At 59.0% G+C, this 20,847-nt stretch overlaps 6 protein-coding genes across 6 annotated transcripts; 3 read left to right on the plus strand and 3 right to left on the minus strand.

Moving 5' to 3' along the window:
* Positions 1–149: 149 nt before the first annotated feature.
* On the plus strand, positions 150–2,546 carry BKCO1_4000072 (uncharacterized protein; the record flags this gene model as incomplete). Its single annotated transcript, XM_020275485.1, has 1 exon — positions 150–2,546. One exon carries the CDS (start codon positions 150–152, stop codon positions 2,544–2,546), a length of 2,397 nt encoding a protein of 798 aa, XP_020128489.1.
* A 968-nt stretch (positions 2,547–3,514) lies between these two features.
* On the plus strand, positions 3,515–7,356 carry BKCO1_4000073 (uncharacterized protein; the record flags this gene model as incomplete). Its single annotated transcript, XM_020275486.1, has 6 exons — positions 3,515–3,652; positions 3,830–4,481; positions 4,647–4,898; positions 4,965–5,051; positions 5,113–5,435; positions 5,488–7,356. The coding sequence occupies 6 exons, from the start codon at positions 3,515–3,517 to the stop codon at positions 7,354–7,356; spliced, it is 3,321 nt and encodes a 1,106-aa protein (XP_020128490.1).
* Positions 7,357–7,897: 541 nt separating this feature from the next.
* On the plus strand, positions 7,898–12,293 carry BKCO1_4000074 (ankyrin repeat protein; the record flags this gene model as incomplete). The annotated part of the gene is made up of 3 exons (XM_020275487.1): positions 7,898–8,420; positions 8,477–10,855; positions 10,906–12,293. 3 exons carry the CDS (start codon positions 7,898–7,900, stop codon positions 12,291–12,293), a joined length of 4,290 nt encoding a protein of 1,429 aa, XP_020128487.1.
* Positions 12,294–12,805: 512 nt separating this feature from the next.
* On the minus strand, positions 12,806–16,060 carry BKCO1_4000075 (uncharacterized protein; the record flags this gene model as incomplete). Its single annotated transcript, XM_020275488.1, has 1 exon — positions 12,806–16,060. The coding sequence occupies one exon, from the start codon at positions 16,058–16,060 to the stop codon at positions 12,806–12,808; it is 3,255 nt and encodes a 1,084-aa protein (XP_020128488.1).
* Positions 16,061–16,607: 547 nt separating this feature from the next.
* On the minus strand, positions 16,608–18,047 carry BKCO1_4000076 (alpha-mannosidase; the record flags this gene model as incomplete). The annotated part of the gene is made up of 1 exon (XM_020275489.1): positions 16,608–18,047. The coding sequence occupies one exon, from the start codon at positions 18,045–18,047 to the stop codon at positions 16,608–16,610; it is 1,440 nt and encodes a 479-aa protein (XP_020128467.1).
* Positions 18,048–18,925: 878 nt separating this feature from the next.
* On the minus strand, positions 18,926–20,532 carry BKCO1_4000077 (protein kinase; the record flags this gene model as incomplete). The annotated part of the gene is made up of 5 exons (XM_020275490.1): positions 18,926–19,290; positions 19,346–19,514; positions 19,573–19,862; positions 19,921–20,228; positions 20,282–20,532. The coding sequence occupies 5 exons, from the start codon at positions 20,530–20,532 to the stop codon at positions 18,926–18,928; spliced, it is 1,383 nt and encodes a 460-aa protein (XP_020128503.1).
* Between the last annotated feature and the right edge of the window lie 315 nt (positions 20,533–20,847).

The raw sequence follows: 20,847 nt of genomic DNA on the forward strand, positions 1-20,847 counted from the left end.
ACCCAACTTCTCGCACCCCAGCCAGCGCTTGCAAGCCCGAACAACGCCCTGAAACCGCCACTGACCGCCCTTTTCCACGCACCACCCCTCATATAAGCTGGTTTGGCGCCCTCAAGTGCTGCTCGTAACCACGAGCCGACCGACCGACTATGCCCATGCCCATCTTCCACGACGACCAAGAGCCCACCACCCCCCAGCCCTCGCGCGCCTATGACCACCGCTTCCGCCATGCCCAGCACTCGCCGCGGGACAGGCGGGACCACGTCTGGTCCGTGGATTATTTGCGCGCTCTCGAGAACGCCCAATTCCTGGGCTGGGACGACGACCGGTCCGGTGGCGACTATGGCCAGAGCACGCTGGATCGTGCAGCCTTGATCGAGCGACTCAAGCGCAGCCAGAGCCCGCCGGTGCAACATCACCATACCGTCAGCATACGCACCGCGCCTGCCCAGAAGCAGCGGGAGGACGCCGCCCCGGTTGACTCACAGTCGACTGCAATCCGAGAAGAGCGCTCCCGCCAGCCGTCTGCACATGGGGAAGGGAACAGCCAGGACGAGGCGCAGGAGAACGCGCAGGACGCGCAGGACGCCTCAGCCACCGGCTTGTCCATCGAGCGGCCCAGGTCCGCGCTGCACTCGGGAGACTTTAGACAGGAGCGCGATGCCGTGACCTACCATCATCAAGTCAGCCAGAACCCGGCCCTCTCCACCTCTCCTGTTGCGCCCTGGCACCATGCTTTTCCCAATGCTGCTTTGCCGCGCATCCGAGGCGGCGCTACCTCCCCCCAGCCCGAATATCCAACATCCTGTCTCTCCCGCCAGCCCTCGCAGTCCTCGCTCCCCTCCAGCTTCGTCCTGCTTCCGCCGTCAAGCCCGCTGGTGCAGCAGACGAACAACACCGATCTCGACTTCTCGCATCGCCCCAGTTCGCGCCAGGGGGAAAGGGACAATCGCCGCCACACTTTCTCTCCGCATTCGCTGCAGACTTACCACACCTCTCACGCATATTCTCAATTTCCGGGACGCTCTCACCCCTCTCTGCGGCAAGAGAAGTCCTTTCCCTATCAAGCACACCAGCCGCGCCGCTCGCTGTCTTCATTCTTCGGCCCGCACTCGAATTCCACTCCTCAATCTCCGCAACTCCGCCCGCGCGGCCCGTCCATGACAAACGAGACTTCTCCGTTGCAGCACGCTCCGATGGTTGGCTCCTACGAGGAATCCATCTTGCGCGGGAGGATGTCAACCACGCCCTCGCGGCCGCTCAACTTCATAGCCCAAATCGGCGTTTTGGGCAAGGGCGATTGCAAGGCGAACCTACGCTGTCCCGCACACGTGACTCTGCCGTTTCCAGCAGTCTTCTACAGCTACAACAGCGGGAATGGCAGGATTGCCGATAACCAGCCCAGCCCGTACGTCGGCTTGGTCGACTTGGAAAACAACTTGAAGCCTGCCGAGGAGCAAGAGGAGAAGCGCCGGCGGAGAAGACATGTGCGCTCGGACAATCAGGGCGAGAACGAAGACCAGGACCATTTGAACGGTTTCCATGAGGGCGTCGGCGATGCGCAGCAGAGGACAGCGCATCGGAAGAGGGAGAAGATGAAGCGCAGGTCAACGTCGCCAAAGTCCCCGCCGGGCGGCAGCTACCGCATTCCTCAGAAGGGCCAGCTTCAAATCGTCATCAAGAATCCCAACAAAACAGCAGTGAAGCTGTTCCTCGTGCCCTACGACTTGAGCGACATGGAGCCCGGCCAAAAGACGTTCATTCGCCAACGCAGCTACTCTGCCGGCCCAATCATCGACATGCCTCTCAGCAAGCGTACCAACTTCGGTACCGATCGTCCCGAGGCTTCTCTTTCGACATCTGAAGACCCCAATGATCGACCAACCCTTCGTTATTTAATTCACTTGCACATATGTTGCCCATCCAAGGGACGATACTTTTTGTATAAAAGCATCCGCGTTGTATTTGCCAACCGCGTGCCTGACGGCAAGGAGAAGCTTCGGAATGAAATCCAGCTACCCGAGCCTCGGTATAGTGCTTACAAACCTGCCCGCGAGAGCCAAGGCGCTCCGCAATCGTCCAGGGCTCCGGCTGCGTCGGCGTCCGAGAAGGCATTGAGGCGACGGAGCGCAGGGCTGTCCCTCAGCCATGGCCAGGCGCGCTACGATCGTTTCGATGAACTTGACTTTGGCAGCCCAAGCGACAGCTATGTGGGCTGTCAGACGTATGCCTACCCAATGGAACCAATCGTGCCCATTCCTTTCAAACTATCTCGCCGGCTCGAACCCGTCGAGTCTCGTCCAGGCAGCAGGGACCAAATGGATGTGGACGGCTCTTCGCGGAGGACGTCCCATGTCGGCTCGCTGTCGAGCCAAGGAAACCAGTCTTCGTTTGATACCGACCAGACGTGGGAAAAGCGTGCTGCCGGTTCCTTCTCGCCCCCTCCTTCGCATGCTGGTGCCGGTCTGCTTGCGCAGCGGCTGAAAGGCCTGCAAACGTCAACCCATGAGACGCATACGAAAGACGACTCTAATGGTTCCGCGTAGGTAGGTCAGTCGATGCACAAGGTAGGTCTTGTACTTGATGAAAGCTTCTTATTTTCGCCGGATCGACCGCTTTTCTTTCTGAAAAAAGTTGTTCCACATACGTTATTATTCTTCTGTCATTCATTTGTCCAGTCGAGTTGTTACAGTGCATTGTCGGCATACGGAAGGAGTTGTTGTCTCTCTCACGGAACGGTGTTCGGGTGTGATCCATAGACGTGATAGACCATTCGGCGCGTGGGGTGTCCGGGTTCCGCTTAAGCTTTCCTTACTTAGCTGGGCCCTTTTGGATGGTCTCTGGCCCTCTTTATTTTCTTGGATAAGGAAGCGGTCGGCGCAGGGGACTCTTTCACTCTCCATTCTGCACAGTAATTGATTGGGCACAAGTGCCCATATTAAACCTGCCGGGTTGGCCACGTCCACTGTGAAGGTGGATTACATTTATTGAACTGTTGCCAATAGAACGGACGGGTCCGTCATAGTGACTCCCAGCGGCAATCCCAGAGAAAAATGACTCTCGCCGGTCACCGGTATCTCGGAAACAATTACGCAAATCCTTTCCCTGGCTCCTCCACTTCGGGATATCCGAACGATGGTCATGCCTCTTGGCCTCGGAAACTGCCTGCCTTGGATCGTTGGCAACAATGCTCTCTCAGGAAACAAGACCGTCGGGTATCGCCGAGGGCGGACCGCTAATGCTTGGATAGTACTTTTCATGCGAGTGGCGGCCCATCCAGACGCGGGATTGGTTCGTTTTTCGAACAGGAGGTACGTATGTACATACATACAAGGTTGTGGCCGGCGGGTTTCCCCACACTACCTTTTCCCCGCAGTTTGCGTTTTTCGGCAAATGATGTCGAGAAAATCCTGGGGTACAGCCCGATGTCCCCTCGGATGCATGGATGCGCACTGTTGTTTCTTTTTGCTTCTGACAGAATCAGGGAACGAGGCGCCCTCATGTCAGCTACCTAATGCTTGAGCAGGCTAAGATGCCCGCCTTCACCCCGAGCTCCGGCTCGGGAGACGATGCACCGAGCATGGGCGGTCCATCAGGGACATACACACCTCTCGCGGCCCTTTTCCCTTTCCCTACTCTGCTCGGAATTGTGGTATAAGAGCCGGCGAAGTCGGGTGCTGACAGGTGTGAGAGCTGTTGCCGGCGTATCTCCCCGACGAGCCTTCATGCCTGCAACAGTGCTTCAGAGCGCTTGACTTTTTGCTCGACCACCCTATGCATAGCTTCCATCTCGTGTCACCAGCCCTCGGGCTGCTGACGCTTCTCACAGCGTCCGCCACTGCGAGCTTTGCAGAACCAGAAGTCCAGTACAGACCCAAGTTCCGCTACTGGTACGTCAGCTCCCCCCAACCACCCACTCACCCACCCACCCCTCAAGCATCCCCACCTCACTCACTCACTCACTCACCACCCCCTCCCCACCCCCACCAGGCTCCCCGACGCCTCCATCCCCCCCTCCACCCTCCAATCCGACATCGCCGCCCTCTCCACCCTCGGCGCCGGCGGCCTCGAACTCCTCGGCTACTACCAATACGGCCTCGTCGCCGCGCAAACCGGCGGCGTCGCCGCGCCCCCGACCGACTGGACCATCTACGGCTTCGGCACCCCGTCCTTCGCCGCCCTCTTCCGCGCCGCGCTCGAGCAGGTGCGCGCGGAAGGCTTGCTCTTGGATTTCGCGCAGGGCGCGAACCAGGGGCAGGGCGTGCCGAGCGTGCCCGGGGAGCGCGGGTTGGCGGTCGAGTTGGCGTATGCGAATGTGAGCGTGGATGTTGTGCGGGCTGGTGGTGGTGGTGGTGGTAGGTGGGAGGGCGTGCTGCCGGAGAGCGTGCAGCCGGTGAATGCGTTTGGGGCCTTTATGCATGGGGCGGAGGAGTTTGGTGCGCAGGTGCTGAGGGCGGTGTTGGCGGTCGAGGTTGTGGCGGGTGAGTGCGTTTTTGGGGGGTTTCTTTTTCTTCTTCTTCTTTTCTCCTTTCCTCCTTCCCTACCTCTCACCGACTCCCTCTGTCGCACTCTTCCCTTTTTTTTTGGGTTGGTTAATTGAGTTTGTTGGCGGTTGGTGTGCGGTACGGTGACGCTGACGTATGCAGCGCAAAACGTTTCCACGGACAGTGGCGACTTGACGTTCTCGGAGAATACGGTTGGCCGGGTTGTCGACTTGACGGGAGAGGTGGATCCGGTGCTGAGGGAGTTGAATTGGACGGCGCCGGAGGGAGAGAGTGAGTGGAGGCTGATGGCGTGGTATGAGCGGTATACGAACCAGAGGAGTTGCGCGGGTGGCGTCAATGCGACGGACTATATTGGGAACGGGTCGTGGACTGTGGATCACTTTAGTGCTGCGGGTGAGTGAGTCGGGGCGTTTCGGGCCATGGACTTTCTTTATCGTTGCTGACTGGTTCTCACGATAGGTTCCAAGAAGTTGACGGATTTCTTCGATGCTCATGTCATCCCCGACGCCGAGACGAGGGAGCTTCTTGCTTCCGTTGGCAAGTATGGTCAGTTTATGGCGTCAAAAGCAATGGCGGCGAACTGGCGATGAGCTGACTGGGTTCGTAGGGTGGGAGGATAGCATGGAGATGTTCTCGGCGCTGTTGTGGACGCCGGAGCTACCTTCCATGTTCAATCAGTCGAGGGGCTACGACATAACGCTCTGCTTGCCCTACCTCATCACGCCCGCCAACTACTGGAACAGCGAAGCCTTACCGTACGGAGAAGGCTTCGTAGATGAAAATACTACTTTTGGCGACAAGTGCAACGAGGATTACAGAACGACACTCAACGAAGGCTATCAGGAGTACCTCGCTGTATACGTTAATTGGAGTCACGGCTTGGGTGTAGAATACTCGGCACAGCCGGCGTACAACCTCCCTCTGAATATGGTAGGGTCTTTAGCTGGAAACCTTCCCATTCCATGTGGCTAACGGGGAAAAGCTTGACGATATTCCCATTCTTGACGCTCCCGAGGGCGAGTCTCTGGGCTTCAACAACATAATCGACACCTACCGCCAGTTCTCCGGCCCGGCCCATCTCTCCGGTATCTCGGTCATTTCGTCAGAGTGTGGTGCGCTTAGCGGTGCGCCTTACCAGCAGACGTTCAATGACCTCCTTTGGTCGGTAAGGCGCGGGCTAGCTACCGGTATCTCAATGCACGTCTTGCACGGGTTTGCGTACTCTGGTCCGTATACGAACACGACGTGGCCGTCCTACACCACTTTTGCCTATCAATTCAGCGAAATGTGGAACCAGCATCAACCCAGCTGGATTCACATGAACGACACCATCCGCTACATTGCCAGGAATCAGTACGTGTCTCAAGCCGGTACGCCAAGCGTGGATCTCGCTTTCTATCTTTACGAGGCACCGTGGGCAGTCAGCGCACAGTACATGGACACGAACCTGGAGGAACTCGGATATACGTACGAGTATCTCTCGGCAAACAATCTACTCTCGCCTGAGGCTTTTGTGGAAGACAATATCCTCGCTCCTACCAAGCAATCCTTTAAAGCGCTTATCTTCTCCAACGCATCCGCCATCACACCCGGCGGTGCAGCAAAGGTTCAAGAGTTTTCTGAAGCTGGGCTCCCGGTCTTCTTTGTCGGTGCCACCAATTTCACCAGCATCGGCCAGGAGCCCGGTGCAGCAGCTGAGGTGGCTTCCACAATCAGCTCGGTCGTCAATAGCGGACTTGAAAACGTCCACACCGTTACCTCGTCGGCCGATCTCCCCGACGCTTTGTCGCAGGCCGGCATACTCCCCAAGGTGTCCTTCTCCACTCCCACATCCTGGTACCCTTTCTGGCGCCGTGCGGACGGCATCGACTACGCCTACATCTACAACGACGGCCTCGCCTCCCAAACCGTCGACGTAACCTTCGCCACAACCGGCACGCCTTACTTCTTCGACGCCTGGACCGGCGCCATCACCCCCGTCCTCCAATACACCACCTCCCCCTCCTCCCCCTCCATCACCATCCCCATCACCCTCGCCTCCAACCAAACCACCATCCTCGGCTTCGCCCACGCAAACTCCTCCACCACCGCCGACCCCCTCCCCGCCGCGCCCGACACCCACATCACCTCCGCCACCGGCGCCCTCGCCGGCCTGGTCCCCTCGTCCCCCTCCCCCAACTCGACAACAAGCACCACCATCACCGCCTACCTCACCGGCCCCGCCTCCCTCACCCTCTCCACCGGCCAGACCCTCAACCTCACCACCGCCCCGCCGCCCCCGGCCACCACGCTCTCCAGCGGCTGGTCCATCACAATCGAAGACTGGCATCGCACCTCGGACCCCTACAGCATGGACACGGCCATCACCACGCACACCCTCGCCAACGCCACCCTCGCGCCGTGGTCCGCCCTCGGCCTCCCCGCCGCCAGCGGCATCGGCCGGTACACGACCTCGTTCGCGACGCTCCCCGGCGCAAACGCCGCCCTGCTGTCCCTCGGCCCCGTGGCCCACAGCATGCGCGCGTGGCTCAACGGCGTCGCGCTGCCGCCGCTGGACGTGGCGGACGCGCGCGCCGACCTGACGGGGCTGCTGCTGCTGCCGCCGCTGCCGCTGCCGGCGAAGAAGCAGGAGGGTGCGGGCGAGGCGAACGAGTTGGTCGTCGAGGTGACGACGACGCTGTTCAACAGGGTCAAGGCGGATGGGAACGCCACGTGGAGCGTGGGCGCCACGGCGAACGAGCTGAACGGCGCGTTTTACGAGACGCATGCGGTCAAGGAGTATGGGTTGCTGGGGCCGGTGGTGGTGGAGTGGGTGGCGGTGGCGGAGGTGGGGGCGGGGGTGGTGGGCTGATCCAGGGGTCTCAGCACTCTGCACTCGCTGTGAAGATGACTATTGGTGACTGATACTGTCAGATATAAGGCCCTTAGCCAGCACTGAAAACAAGTAGGGCTTCGTACCTCTTTTCAAGTGCGATAGATACTTTAATCTTTTAAAGTACTATGTAAGAGTGGCGCTTTATCAAAATGCGTTAACCGCTACGCTTTTAAAACCGCCAACAACGCGAGTTTTAGCTACTAGGCTTCAGTATTTAGTACGGCGGTAGCTTCCTAGCCTACGGCCTCTTTCGCCACCAAAATACGCCTTGTGTAAATCCGGCTCGTGACTGGCGACTTTCTACCAATAAGATAGCTTGCGTAGTCCACGCAGGTAGCCAATGGCTCTTTGCTGACATGCAGTTTGGAAGTGTCAGCCTGGGCTAAGCCCCCACTCATACATATTTGGGCTGAATGCCCCGCAGCAGAGCTCGCACCCATCTTTCAGCTCGCCAGCCTTGCCCCCCCAGACACGACATTCTCCATTCTCTCTACTCTCTCTCTTGGGAAACGTGATCATGGAGATCGCTGGCCTCGCCATCGGCGCTGCTGGGCTCGTCACCCTCGTCGATTCGTGTAAGCGCCTGATGAGAAAGATCGATTCTTACCGACATGTCACATCGGAAGCTCACCCGATTCTGGTCGAGTTCTTTGCCTGGAATCATCTGTTCGACCGTTGGCTTCAGCACGTAACTGTTCACGAAGGTTTTCTTCAAACCGCTTCCGGAGATCGGGTGGACGAAACAACAGCTGATGTGGCTCGAAACCTGATATCCTGCATCGAGGATTCGCTGAAATCCATCGAAGTTGTCGTTTCAGACTTCAACAAGCCGGCCGGCCTTTCCACCAAGGCAAAGGTTCAGTGGGCATACTCGAAGAGAGAGAAGGCAGTCAAAGGAGTGCAAGAGCTCTTCCGCTTCGTCCAGGAGCTTCATCTCGTGCTTCCTGTAAGCGGGACGAGCGGGGATGCGTCATCTTCAGCACACGGCCTGTCTGATGAGGTCGTGGCACGCCTGGACAAGCTTCGCGAAAGATATCGAGGTGTGTATCGATCGCCTGATGAACAAGGCCGGAAGCCATGTACTGACAACCTGCAGCTGATGATCGCAGAAACATCCACCAATGGCTTGGCGCGAAAAGCACAGAGTCCTACTACGAAGAGAGGCTACGCGACCGAAAAGACGGGACCTGTTCTTGGATCTTCCGTCACCCGGACTTGGTGTCATGGATTTCCCCCGAGTTTCCCGACGATCTTGCCAAAGTCCTTTGGATACATGCACCTGCAGGATTTGGCAAAACTGTCTTGTGCGCCACCATTGTCGAGTCACTCAAGATGACTGCCCCTCATACAACGGCTTTGTACTTCTTTTCCGACCGTGAAGACGACACTTACGCCATCCTACGGTCGTGGATCTCTCAAATCGTCTACCAGCATGACGACGCCATGCAGATAGTGGCCGACAACCCGCGCCTTACATCGACACCAACGGCTACACATTCCGATCTGGAAGAAGTATTCCGCTCCATCGCACAGTCGAACTTGAGCTTCACATTTGTGGTGGATGGCTTAGACGAGTGCGAGGACCCCAATCAACCCGACATTATCGATACAAACCGCAGCCGATTCGTGGGGGCGTTGCGAGCTCTCATTTCCGGCACCAAAACACGGGCCATGATCGTCAGCCGCCCTTTCCTGGACATTCGCTCGTCAATTCATCCAGAAAGGACCAGTGACCGGCTAGCCATCTTTGAAATCCCCGTTTCAGCAGATGACGTTGATGATGACCTGAAGGCATTTTCCAGAGCAATAGTTGACAGGAGGCTCTCTAATCAACCAAAGGCTTCGCGAGAGGGCTTGGCAGTCCAAATGGCAGAGCGAGCGAGCGGTATGTTTCTGTGGGTCAAGTTGCTCGAGAGCAGGCTACGTCGCAGCAGAAATCAGAAAAAGCTTCAAGACACCATACGCGACATGCCTGAGGGCTTGGACAGTACCTATAAGAGAAACATGGAGCGGATCAAAAGTCAGCATCCTGTGGACAGAGATCGCGCACTCCTGATACTCATGTGGATCGTGGTTGGGAGGAGCCCGCCCACCGTCGCCCAAATTGCCATTGGCTTCGCCGTTCAAAGAAGTGAGTCGAGCGCCGATCTCCAGTGCGACGAGCTTCCGGATCTCATCGATCAACATTACGTTGACGAGGATATCATCGAAACATGCGCTGGCCTCGTCGAAGTGAACGTGGACAGCCGGATCCCATCTCTTCAGCACCGGAGCATACGTTTTGTTCATTCGTCAGTACGCGACTATCTTCGTCATTTGGCTCCTGGTGAATCACTCGGTGTACCTTTCTCTGACCACGGTCTTCAACGTGGCCGTCTCTGCGCCATACTGCTACGATTCCTCACTTACGAAAGCGCCTGGAAAACGCCTCCTTTTCGCCCAGAAGATGTCAAATTGTCACTTTTTCGGGATTTCGCTACACTTTCGTGGCCGCAGTATGTCCCTACCTCCGTATCAACAGAGTTGCGCATGCTCGTTGATGCCTTCTTCTCGGTCAGAAATTACAGGTGGGAGTGCTGGCGAACGGCGTTCGAGAAGATGACCATTTCACTAAACGTGTTGTGGATGCGAGATTCTGTTTGGGAAGACCGCAAGAAAAACTACTTTACACATGATTTCTTGCTTGAGGCATCCGAATTTCCGCAATATCCAGAGCCGACCGATGTTCAGGAGATAGGTGAAATAGTGCGCGCGCGGGCAGGTGAAGCATTCAACCCCCCGACGGATTTATCAGACTTGTTCGAGAAACTGGAACCCCTCGTTGAAATTGCTTTCCCTCATGATCGAATCTCAGAAAGCAACATGCATGTTCCCGGTACGCGGCTGTACTACGCGGTTCTCACAAGGGACATTGGGATAGTGCGGACAACCATCGACAGTGACCCCGATTCCGTCAACACACCTGGGGGACTGCAAGGCAGCGCATTGCAACTGGCATGCTGGATGGACAGCCTGGATATGGTCGAAGAGCTACTCAACAAAGGAGTAGACGTCAATCTAGAGTCTGGCTGTATGGGCTGTGCCCTCAATGTTGCTGCCTGGAGTGGAAACCAGCATGTTGTTCAGATTTTACACAGATTCGGCGCCAGCTTGCAAGCGCGCGACTCACGTGGCTGGGATGCACTCTTCCGCGCGGTTACAGGAAGTAACAGCAAGGTTGTTGAGCAGCTACTACAATACGGGGCGAAGCCAAATTCTCGGTACGAGTATCTATACTCTACCGACATGACGCCTTTGATGGCTGCGGCAACTTTCAACGAAGTTGAGATTTTTGGGCTTCTTCTCGCAAATGGAGCTGACATCTCAGCATGCTCAGGCGAGAAGGAAACTTGTTTGCACTTCGCCGCCGTGAAAGGATTCGTTGAAATCGTAGATGCGATAATGAGCGTAGACGAAAGTAAGAATATACTTGATTGTAAGTGCTCAAGCTACACCTAGAACTTGCAGCCCTCTAAGCAGATCCAGCTTTCAATGCCGATGGAGATTGTCCACTGTCTCTCGCCATCTTCCTACACAAGGACACCACCGTTGCTCTTCGGCTGCTTTCCCATGGCGCAAAATACGACATTCCAAATTCTGATGGATGGACGCCTTTGCATGACGCAATTGACGAAAACCTGCCCGACGTCGTCCAAGCTATGCTGACAGTTGGGGTTGGAGACGGCATAAACGCTCAGGATCTCGATGGATGGACACCCTTGCATATCGCGGCGGACAGGGGGAATGAGAGGCTTTGCGGACAACTTCTAAGTCACGGAGCAGACTCGAAACTGGCCACAAGAGACGGAAGGACGCCGCTGCACATGGCAGCATTGGATGGACATGTTGAAATTGCCCGCCAACTACTAGATCACGGCTCCATTGTCGACGCGAAAGACGAGTCTGGAAAGACTCCACTACACCTGGCGGCGTCGGAAGCCAACACAGAGATGATTGATTTGCTCGTCCATTTCCACGCTGATATGTCTGCTGTGGATGCGCATGACCACACACCAATAGTCATGGCAGCTCATCGCGGGCAGCTCGAAGTATACAAGAACCTGCTGTCTCACGGTGCGAATGAAAGGATGAATGAATCCTTACGACATACTCCACTTCATTCAGCGGCGGAGGCTGGGAAATTTGGGATGGTACAATACCTGCTTGACCGGGGCTGGGATGCCAATCTTCCCGACATTAAGAAGCAAACAGCTTTGCACATGGCCGTTCGCTTTGGCCATAAGGATATTTTAGGAATCTTACTAGATCGAGGGAGCTGCACAACCACAATCGATCAGGACGGCGACACACCCCTACATTCAGCGGCCTACGAAGGCCATGCCGACATCCTCGAACGGGGACCCCCGGAGTACTTCGAAGCTCACGATGGAGATGGCATAAAACCCCTCCATATCGCCGCACAGTTCGGAAAAGTAAATGTGCTCAAGTTGCTTTCGAGCAGGTTTCCGGGCTCTGTCGATGACCGGACATTGGACGGGTGGACGCCACTGGCTCTAGCTACCTTGTTTGGCCATGCATCTACAATGGAAGTTCTTCTCGAACACGGCGCAGATCCGTTTGCTCTAACCCCGGATGATGAGACTTTGATACAAGTCGCCATAGATGACGGCCATGCGGAGGCTGTAAAAGTTTTGCTGAGGGAAATGCACAAGCAGGTGACAGTATCGACAAAACTCCCGCCGCTCTCCGATATCGACGACTGCGCCGCCGACGACCCCCTCTCCCACCTGAACGAGGCAAACTGTCGCAAGCTTGGAAGAAGTCGAAGTTTGTCGCAGATCGAGATACAAGATTCTATCACCGACAACACGATTCCACTGAGTCGAGCTTGTTCATTCTCGCACAGTGTATAATAGTCGTTCCCTTGTTGTGTTTTGGGCTATGGTGTTAGAGGTTGATGATGAATTGTCATTTTCAGGCCATATTGATGGTCAAGTCCGACTCTTGGCAAGACCGTGTCAAAGGAGTTACTTTTCCCTTCTGCGAGCAATAGATTTCTTATGATATCCCCATGTCACTGCCTCCAATGCAGCCGCCTTCACATGAAGAGAAACGGTGACTAGATGAGTGTGCACATACGCGTAATCAACACGTGAGGTCGCAGGTTTGAGACAGGCCCAGGAGTATTCTTTGGCACATCCCCACAGTCTCCGGTTCTGCTCATTGCTCTTTCAAACAGTCCGCAGACCGGCGCTTACGTTCCACAGCAGGAGACTGCGCCAGACCCCGCATATATCAAGCATGATTTAGCGACATTGACACAGCACAGTGCAGACAGGAATAATGCAAGTGCCTCCCCTACCGCAGCAGCCAATGGCGCCAGTCCGACCACCGAGACGCCAGGGGAAGACAGTACAGCACAGCCCTACTCGACCTCGACCCACCTCCCCTCCAGCTCCCTCACCACCTCCACATCCCCCATCCCCTCCAACATCAACCCCACCCCCTGCGCCCCCGCCGCCGCCGCCTGCCCCGCAAACACCCCTCCCCCGCCGTACCCGTACCCGCCATACCCGCCATACCCGCCGTACCCGCCGTACCCGCCCGTCGCCAGCGCCATGCCGTGGTACGCGCTGCTCATGGCATTCGCCACGCGGCCGCGCTCCCGCCGCGCCCGGGCCGCGGCGAGCATCTCCTTGCACCGCGGCACCGTCTGCTCGTACACGCGGTGGCGGTGCTGGGCGAACGCCACAAAGGCCTGCAGCGCCGCGGCGGCGGCCGCGTCGTCGTCGTCGTCGCCGGGCTGCTGGTGGTGGTGGCAGAGGGCGCGCCAGCGCGCCCGCATGTTGGCCGAGTACATGTCGCAGACGCGGGGGACGGGGTCGGTGCTGGTGTTCGCGTCGTCGTCGCTGCTGCCGGGCGGCGGCGGCCACGGGGCCAGGAGGTGGGCGAGGGCGGTGCCGTCGATGGCGGCGGCGTGGCAGTCGAGGCAGGCGACGAGGTCCGGGGCGAGGGCGGGGCCGAGCAGGAACCAGCGCGCGTTGCGGACGGGGTCGCGGCGGGCGCAGGGGGCGGCGCCGGCGAAGCGGGCGACGTAGGCGGCGAGGGCGGCGCGCTGGGCGCCCGGCTGGTTGACGGCGGCGAGCCAGCGGGCGATGTACTGGGCGAAGCGCGGCGAGGTGGCGGAGAAGTCGCACGCGCGGCGGGTGGGCTGCGGCGTCGTGCGCGGGGTGAGGAGGTGGGAGAGGAAGCCGTGCGGGAAGGCGGCGAAGAGGCCGTAGTGGCAGGTCGGGCAGACGTCGAAGTCGACGCTGGGGTTGGCGGCGAGGCGGTACCATGTGCGGCTGGCGAGGGGGCCGGCGGCGCAGTGGCCGTGGGTGTTGAGGAGTTGGAGGGAGGTGTGGAGGGGCGTGGGCGAGGAGGTTATGAGGGAGACGGACATGGCGTTTTTGACGCCCAGGGCGGAGTAGTCGCACGACCAGGGGTTGGACGAGTGCGAAGGGTCGACGGGGCGGGGGGAGAACTCCTTCTCGAGCGGGGTGAGGGCGAGGCTGTCGTCGTAGCAGGCTTCGCAGATGACGACGCCCTCGATGGGCCGAGTTGGGCTGTACCATTTCCGAGAGCCGGCCTCGACGTCCGTCGCCTGGGCACAGGCTGGGATGCTGAGGCGGTGTGCTGCACGTGTGACGAAGAAGCTCCAGTCGTGCGATTCCAGAGCGCGGGCAAAGGCCCGTCGGAGGTAGGCAAGCGCCATGTCGCACGACCATGTTTGCTCCTGGCCTTGCGGCTCCAGGTAGGGAACGAACATGTCGTTGAAGGCGGTGCCGACCACGCAGTCTTTCAAGCAGGCTTCGCATATCAGAAAGGAGGGGACTTCGTTGCCCCTCATCTTGAACCAGCTAACGTAGGTCGCGTGTTTGCCCAGCACTCCGCGCGGGCCGTCGCACCTGGTCACTTGGGTTCGTTCCGTCATGTACCTTACTGCCCGGTCGAGATTGCGCGTGCGGACTGCTTGAGGCCACAGCTGTTGCAGCATCCGCGGCGCGCCGAAGTGGCACATGGGCTTCAGATTCTGCGATTCAATCTTCCCTGTGAAGCAATGGGCGAACTCGGTTTGTCGGATGTGCTTCTCGAAGCAGCAGCCGCAGATGCGGAAGTCCGGAACGTCTTCGTGGTGGAACCAGAAAATGTCGGCGTAGTCAATGGCGTTTGGGTATTCGCAGTCGACCAGGACCGAGTAGTCGGCCGCCTGATCGGCCGGGATGTTCGTCGGAGGGTCAGCTATCTTCAGGAAGAAGCCACATGGTTCCGCCCCTTCCAGCGGCTTCTTTTGCTTGGATACGGGCCGGGAGGCTTGGGCAGGAGAGTTGGCGCGTGGAAATGTCGTGCTTGGTGGTTCTTCTGCGGCTATTGGCTCAGACGGGCGCGGATATGCCGTACTTGGTGGCTCCTGTGCAGCTGCCGTGGGAGCGGACGGAGCAGCAGACTGAGGAGTGCCCACCCGCTCATCAGACGCCGCACATTCCCCAGCAAAATGCTCATCGTCCACCTCCTCCACGGTGGCAGCCCGTGGCGGCGGGGTATAGAAATACGGACCCGCCTGCCTCAGCGTATCCGTGAACGACCGCTGCAGCTTCTCCGCCGGCGGCTTGTCCTCCTCGTCCTTCTTCTTCTTCTTTACCGCAGCCTCCTCCGCCGGCACCTCGTCCACCTTCTCCTCCGGCTTCTTCTGCGCGGGTGCCACACCAGTAGCACCAGCAGTAGCACCAGCACCAGCACCAGCACCACCAGGCACACTCCCCTCCATCTCAAACACAAACGCAGGCGGACTCGCAACCGGCTTCCGCTGCACGGGGTCCGGCGGAGGCGGGTAGTACGGCTGCTGCAAAGGCTGTTGGTACGGCTGCTGCTGCTGCGAGAATTGCGACGACGCGGCCGACGACGACGACGGGGTCGGCGGTCCGGCAGACGGCAGCGGCGATACGGGAGTTGCGACAGCGGGATGCGCGTGGCACTGGCCGGGCTGGAAGGAACAAGTGCAGGGGGGGCGGTAGTACTCCTGCGGTTGCGGTTGCGGTTGCGGTTGCGGTTGCGGTTGCTGCAGCTCGGCGGGCGGTGGGGGAGGGGGCCGGTTGTAGGTTCCGAACTGCTGGTGCTGGTGCTGGTGCCATGGCGAGGGGGTTGATGGGGAGGGCTGCTGCTGCTGCTGCCAGGGCTGGGGCGAAGGGAAGGATGGCGGAGCGGGAGCGGGAGCGGGGGACTGGGGAGTTTGCCATGGGGCGGCAGCTTGCCATGGCGACGACTGCGATTGCGGGCGTGGAGGCAGCGGAGGCAGCGGAGGCAGCGGAGGCGGCGGAGGCGGCGGAAGGTATTGGCTGGAGGCGCCATGGTCCGTCGGCCAGTTAAAGGCCGGAGAGGCAGCCTGGCGGTAGTCGGCGTGCGGCACGTAGGTCTGCTGGACGGGCGGGCGGTCGTAGGTGCTCAGGCGTCCGAAGGCTGCGGTGACGCCTTGCACATTCGGGGAGCCCGGAGTTGGCGACGGCCGCGGCGGGAGGGCTGGTGGTGGCTGCCCCGCATCGTAGCATGGCCCCGACGAGGTGCGCCGAGGAGGCGGCGGCGGCGGGTAGTGGGCGGGTTGGTAGTTGGGCTGGTAGTTCTGGTAAGGGTAGTTGTAGCTCATCTTGCTCAGTCTCCTCACATGTTGTTGCCTTCTTAGCAAAAGGCTGTGGAGAGGCCGCGGCTGAGGTCGGACAGCAATCTTATTAATAGTTTACGAGCTTGTCGTGATGCGCCCAAAGTGGGTCTGGTGCTGCCTGTGGCGCAGAGGCAACCATCTTGGCAGCTGAACAGGCTCGGCGGTGGGGGCCAGATTGAGCAGTCATGGCATCGCATCGCTAAACGAAAGCCCCGAGATAGTTAAGAATCTAAGAGGAATACCTACCTTCAAGCTCATTAGACTCCGACCGGGCGTATTTTACTATGCGAGGTTTATGGTATGTATAAGCCTCGCCGCACACTATAAATGCCCCAGGCAAGCCTCATCCATAGGGATGCCTGCAAGGCAAACGAGGCAGACATGGCTGATTCGTAGGTATCGACGAATCGAGAACGAGCTGCGATATGTTTGGCACCCCAACGAAAAACCTTGCAAGATCCGAAAGAATCCTAGTCAAGACCAAGGCCAGGGCGTATCTCTCTGAGCCGCATCATACGGGCCAAGCACTCTGCTACTTTGGAAACTCAAAGTACACCCCCGCAGCCCCATTGCTCAACAGCTCCTTTATCCTCCCCTCTGCATTCTCGCACTCCTCCTCGACCGCCTCCCTCAACTCCTCCTTGGCCGACAAGAACCGGTCTTCCATCCGGCACTCGGCCTCGTCGACGACCTCGTCCCTCGACCGCGCGAGCAGATGCTCCATGTCCTCCACGATAGACCATCGCACCTTTTCCATGTCCTCCTTGGCTTGCTCGCGCAGCTGCTCAGCAAGCTCCTCCCACCGCGTATTTGCAGCAGCGACATCCGCCCGCACCGCCGCCATCTCGGCCTCGAGCCGTGCCAGACGGGTGCAGACGTCGCCTGTGTCCGCTGGGGCGGCGGCGACTTTTGACGCATCATCTCCCGCCGCCGCCGCCGCTCCAACCACACGACCACCACCACCGACAACCTTCCTCAGCGCCTCCAGCTGCTCACTCAACATGGCCACGCGCTCATCCACGCCCCTGTTCCACCCATCCCCAGCGACCTCGAGCAGCGCCGCAACCTTCTCACCGTCAACGACAGGCGCAGCGAGCGCCTTCCTCCCGCCGCCGCCCTCGCCCGCCGCCGCCGCCGCCCTCTTCTTCCGCGGCGGAGTGCAACGATCCGCCGATTCCGGCGAAGTACCCGCCCTCTTCCTGCGCGCCCTCTCCGCCCTCTCCGCCCGCGCCCCCGACACCGACGTCCCCACCGGCTCCACCTCCGGCAACACGCCCAACTCGTCGTACGACGGCGGCGACTCGTCCCCGCGCTCCCCCCACCCGTCCTCGGACGAGGCCGCGGCCCAGTCGACCGCGCTCCCGCCCCGGCCGCCGTACAGACTGGCCCGCTCGCGCGGGACGCCCGAGAGCGCGCCGGGCTTGGCGTGCGCCGACAGGGCGGCGACGTAGGCGGCGGGGACGCGGTCGCGGGGGGCGTGCAGCGTGAGGGCGGTGCGGCGGCACGCGGCGCGGAGGGAGGCGAGGACGGCGGCGGAGGGGCCGGTCAGCGGGGTTGGCGGGGTGGGGGTGGGGGCGATGAGGGAAGGGGGGTGGGTGAGGGTGAAGGTGAGGGAGAGGGGGGTGGAGGAGGCGTGTTTGCGGGTGAGGGTGTCGAGGACGGGTGGGCGGAGGGGGGCGGTGGGAGTGGAGGCGGAGGCGGAGGCGGAGGCGGAGACGATGCTGGGGGGGTCGATGAAGAGGTAGAGCGGGACGCGCTTGGCGGCGCCCTTGAGGCTGAGGAGGATGCGCAGTTTGAGCGAGGCCGTGGCGTTGGCGAGGTCGAGTTTGGCGTCGAGCGTCACGGGGAGCGTGTGGCCCAGATGGCGGTAAGCATCGTCGTCGTCTCCATGTTGTGGTTCTTCTTGCCATTCGAGCACGACGGGCACGTTGGAGATCTGGAATTTATCTTGGTTTTTCGATGATGAAGCCATATGCTACCTGGTACCACGCCGCGCCGCGGAGAAGCGTCAGCCACATGCACAAGACGGGAACAGCAACGGCGGCGGCGGAAACAAAAGCAAGAAATCATGATGTGAAACAGAAGCAAAAGCGCGATCCCGCACTCGGGTCCCAGCCGCAGCCACCAATGATGACGGCGGCCAAGACGCGGGCGCGATGCCCACCCACCCAGGCTTTCTCTCCGCCCGAACAGCAGAGACGAGCAGCCTTGACTCGAACCACAACAACAGCAAACGCCTCGTCCGCGCTGCCTCGGCCAAGAAGGCGCGAGCTCCGCAAAGCGGGAGCAACACTTCTGGCGGCGACAGGAAGCCTTCGTCCCCCAGCCAGCCATAACAGACGCCAGCTCTTCCCCAAGGGGAGCGCGCGCGCACCGCGTTGGGGGTAGAGCTGGAACGGTGGTCTGCTTGTGCGCGTCCAACGAACAATTCGGCGCTGACACGTCTCCAGCGAGCGCACGTGTGAGGGAGTGATTGCCGAGGAGTGGGTGACGACGACCTGCTGCGCGGGGGTCAGCAGGCGTCGGGAAGGAGGGGAGCGGAGGTGCAGCAGATGAGCAGGCGAACGGTTACCTACCTGGGTCCGTAGCGAGCGTGGATGGAGAACAGCGACGGTGATGGCGACGGAGGTGATGGAGTGAAGCGATGGAAGGTCGCAGGTCGGCGGAAACGGCTGGGGCTGGGCTTGGCGCGCCGGCACGCGACATGGCCCGTGCGTGGCGGTTGCCTTCTCCGACAACACCTGCATCACCACCTCTCTTCAATCCACGCTAGCACGACGTTTTCTGATATGACCGTATACCTCTAACCGCTGGCCTTTACCAGATCAACCCACTCAATGACCATCGCCGCTAAACCCCCTCGTAAGTCGGCAAGCTACAGTATATCTTGCGAAACACGCCCATGTGGCGGAATTCTTTCAGCCACGGATGCTGCAACAGCTCCGCCGCCGTGTCCCGCTGCTGGGGCTGCCAGGTCAGCGTGCGGCGCAAGAAATCTACGAAGTCGTCTCTGTCCTTTTCGTCCTGTTCAAGCACGCACGGCAATTTTTCCAGCGAGCGTACCGGCAGCGGATGCGGTGGATACGCTTCCATTTTCACTTCCGCCAATCCGGCAACCTTTCTCTGGGCCCAGGAGCTTGTCCAATATCTTTCGCCGGGATATAAGGCCGACTCGACGGCATCCATGTCCAGTTCGGTGGGCGGGATCAGCTGACCTGTAGCCAGATAAGCCTTTGACCGCGTATAAGGCCTGATTCGCCATCTACATACGGCCGTTGTTGAACAGAAGAGACGACAAAGGGCTTTTTGCAACAAGCTCTCGCGGCGGCGGCCCGAGGAGGGATATCATTTGTGCCAGATGAAGGTAAACCGAATGATCGCCCTCCTCGCTGTCGTATGGGGAAAAAAGTCCTCCCCACGTTGGAAGCCGTGAGCAGACCTGGTTTGATACGTTAGCCTTACGAACAACTCGGTCTGCCCATGCATTGAACCCATACGTAGCACCCAAGGCCCCAAATGTCGGTTGCATGCGAACAATCGCGCGTTTGCAGAAGAGACTCTGGAGCTCGCCAGCATACTGGATGCGCTGCCTCAGTTGCGTCAAAGGGCCCAATGATTGAGGTACTAAATCTGGACAGGGTTGGGAACTTGTACGACGCCGATTCAACCACGACACTGTCGCAAATGTAAACGGGATGGCCCTTGATCTCCGAGGGGGGGTTAGCTTTATGATAGTCTATGGCATCCAAGACCCGCTCGTCCTGAACTCCCTGCTCTACATAACCACCTGCCCTGTGGTTAGCCGCACTGCCTTGAAATCTAACAAAGCCTCTGCATCAACCTACCGCAGTGCGTCATATTGGCACTGTGTAAGAAGTCGAGCGCCTGGAGAGCCGAGTACACTTCGCTTTTGATATCCGTGTAGCCCTGGACCCAAGACACGGTTGATGGATGAACGAGGCATCTGTGAAATTTGCCATCGGACCGCGGAATATCAAATGTATCGAGAAGTGGGAGAATGAAGCTCCTTCCCGGATGCGTACTGTTGATCGATTGGAGATAGCGGTAGTTCCGCAGCTCCCGGTTGACAGAGTGGTTATTGAATTCCGTTGATGTAGCCGTCGAAACTTTGAGAGTGATGTAGCCGTTCGTTCTAGGAACCCATTAGCTACCGCATACGAATAAGTCTCTCAAACAGCCACGTACTTTTGATCTCGACAGAACCAAACAGTCCCACATTCGTCCCAGTAAGTTTTTCGTACTACCTGGTATCTGTCTTGAATGACCTGGCCGAGCATGATCGGATAATACCTCTTTTGAAATCCAGGCACGTCGTCCTCCTCCAATAGCGAACCCTCGTCATCTTCGTCATCTTCGTCATCATTGTCGTACTCATGATTCTCGCCATCATCACCTGTTCCCTTTCCCACCAGCCCGTGATATTCGTAGCGTGTCATGTGGCGAAGGCGTGTTAATGGCGAGAGCCGCGGCAACGACGTGACGCGCAACCTCGCACCAAGGGGCCGAAGACTCAAAACGGAAAACGACATTGTGGTCATGGACGGTGGAGATACGGGGATACTGAAGAGTTTTATTTCAAGTCCCCCATCTACGTCATTGTACCGTTTGTAAAGCCCTGATTCCCAACAACACAATCCAATAATAGCTAATCACAAAGCCACCCAATCCAGCTAGTTTACTATATCATCCTCACTCACCGAGTCACCATACGACGTTCCAAACCCAAGATGCCTTCTCCCTCTCCTAAGCAC

Source organism: Diplodia corticola, assembly GCF_001883845.1.
Source record: "Diplodia corticola strain CBS 112549 chromosome Unknown scaffold40, whole genome shotgun sequence".
NCBI lineage: Eukaryota > Fungi > Ascomycota > Dothideomycetes > Botryosphaeriales > Botryosphaeriaceae > Diplodia > Diplodia corticola.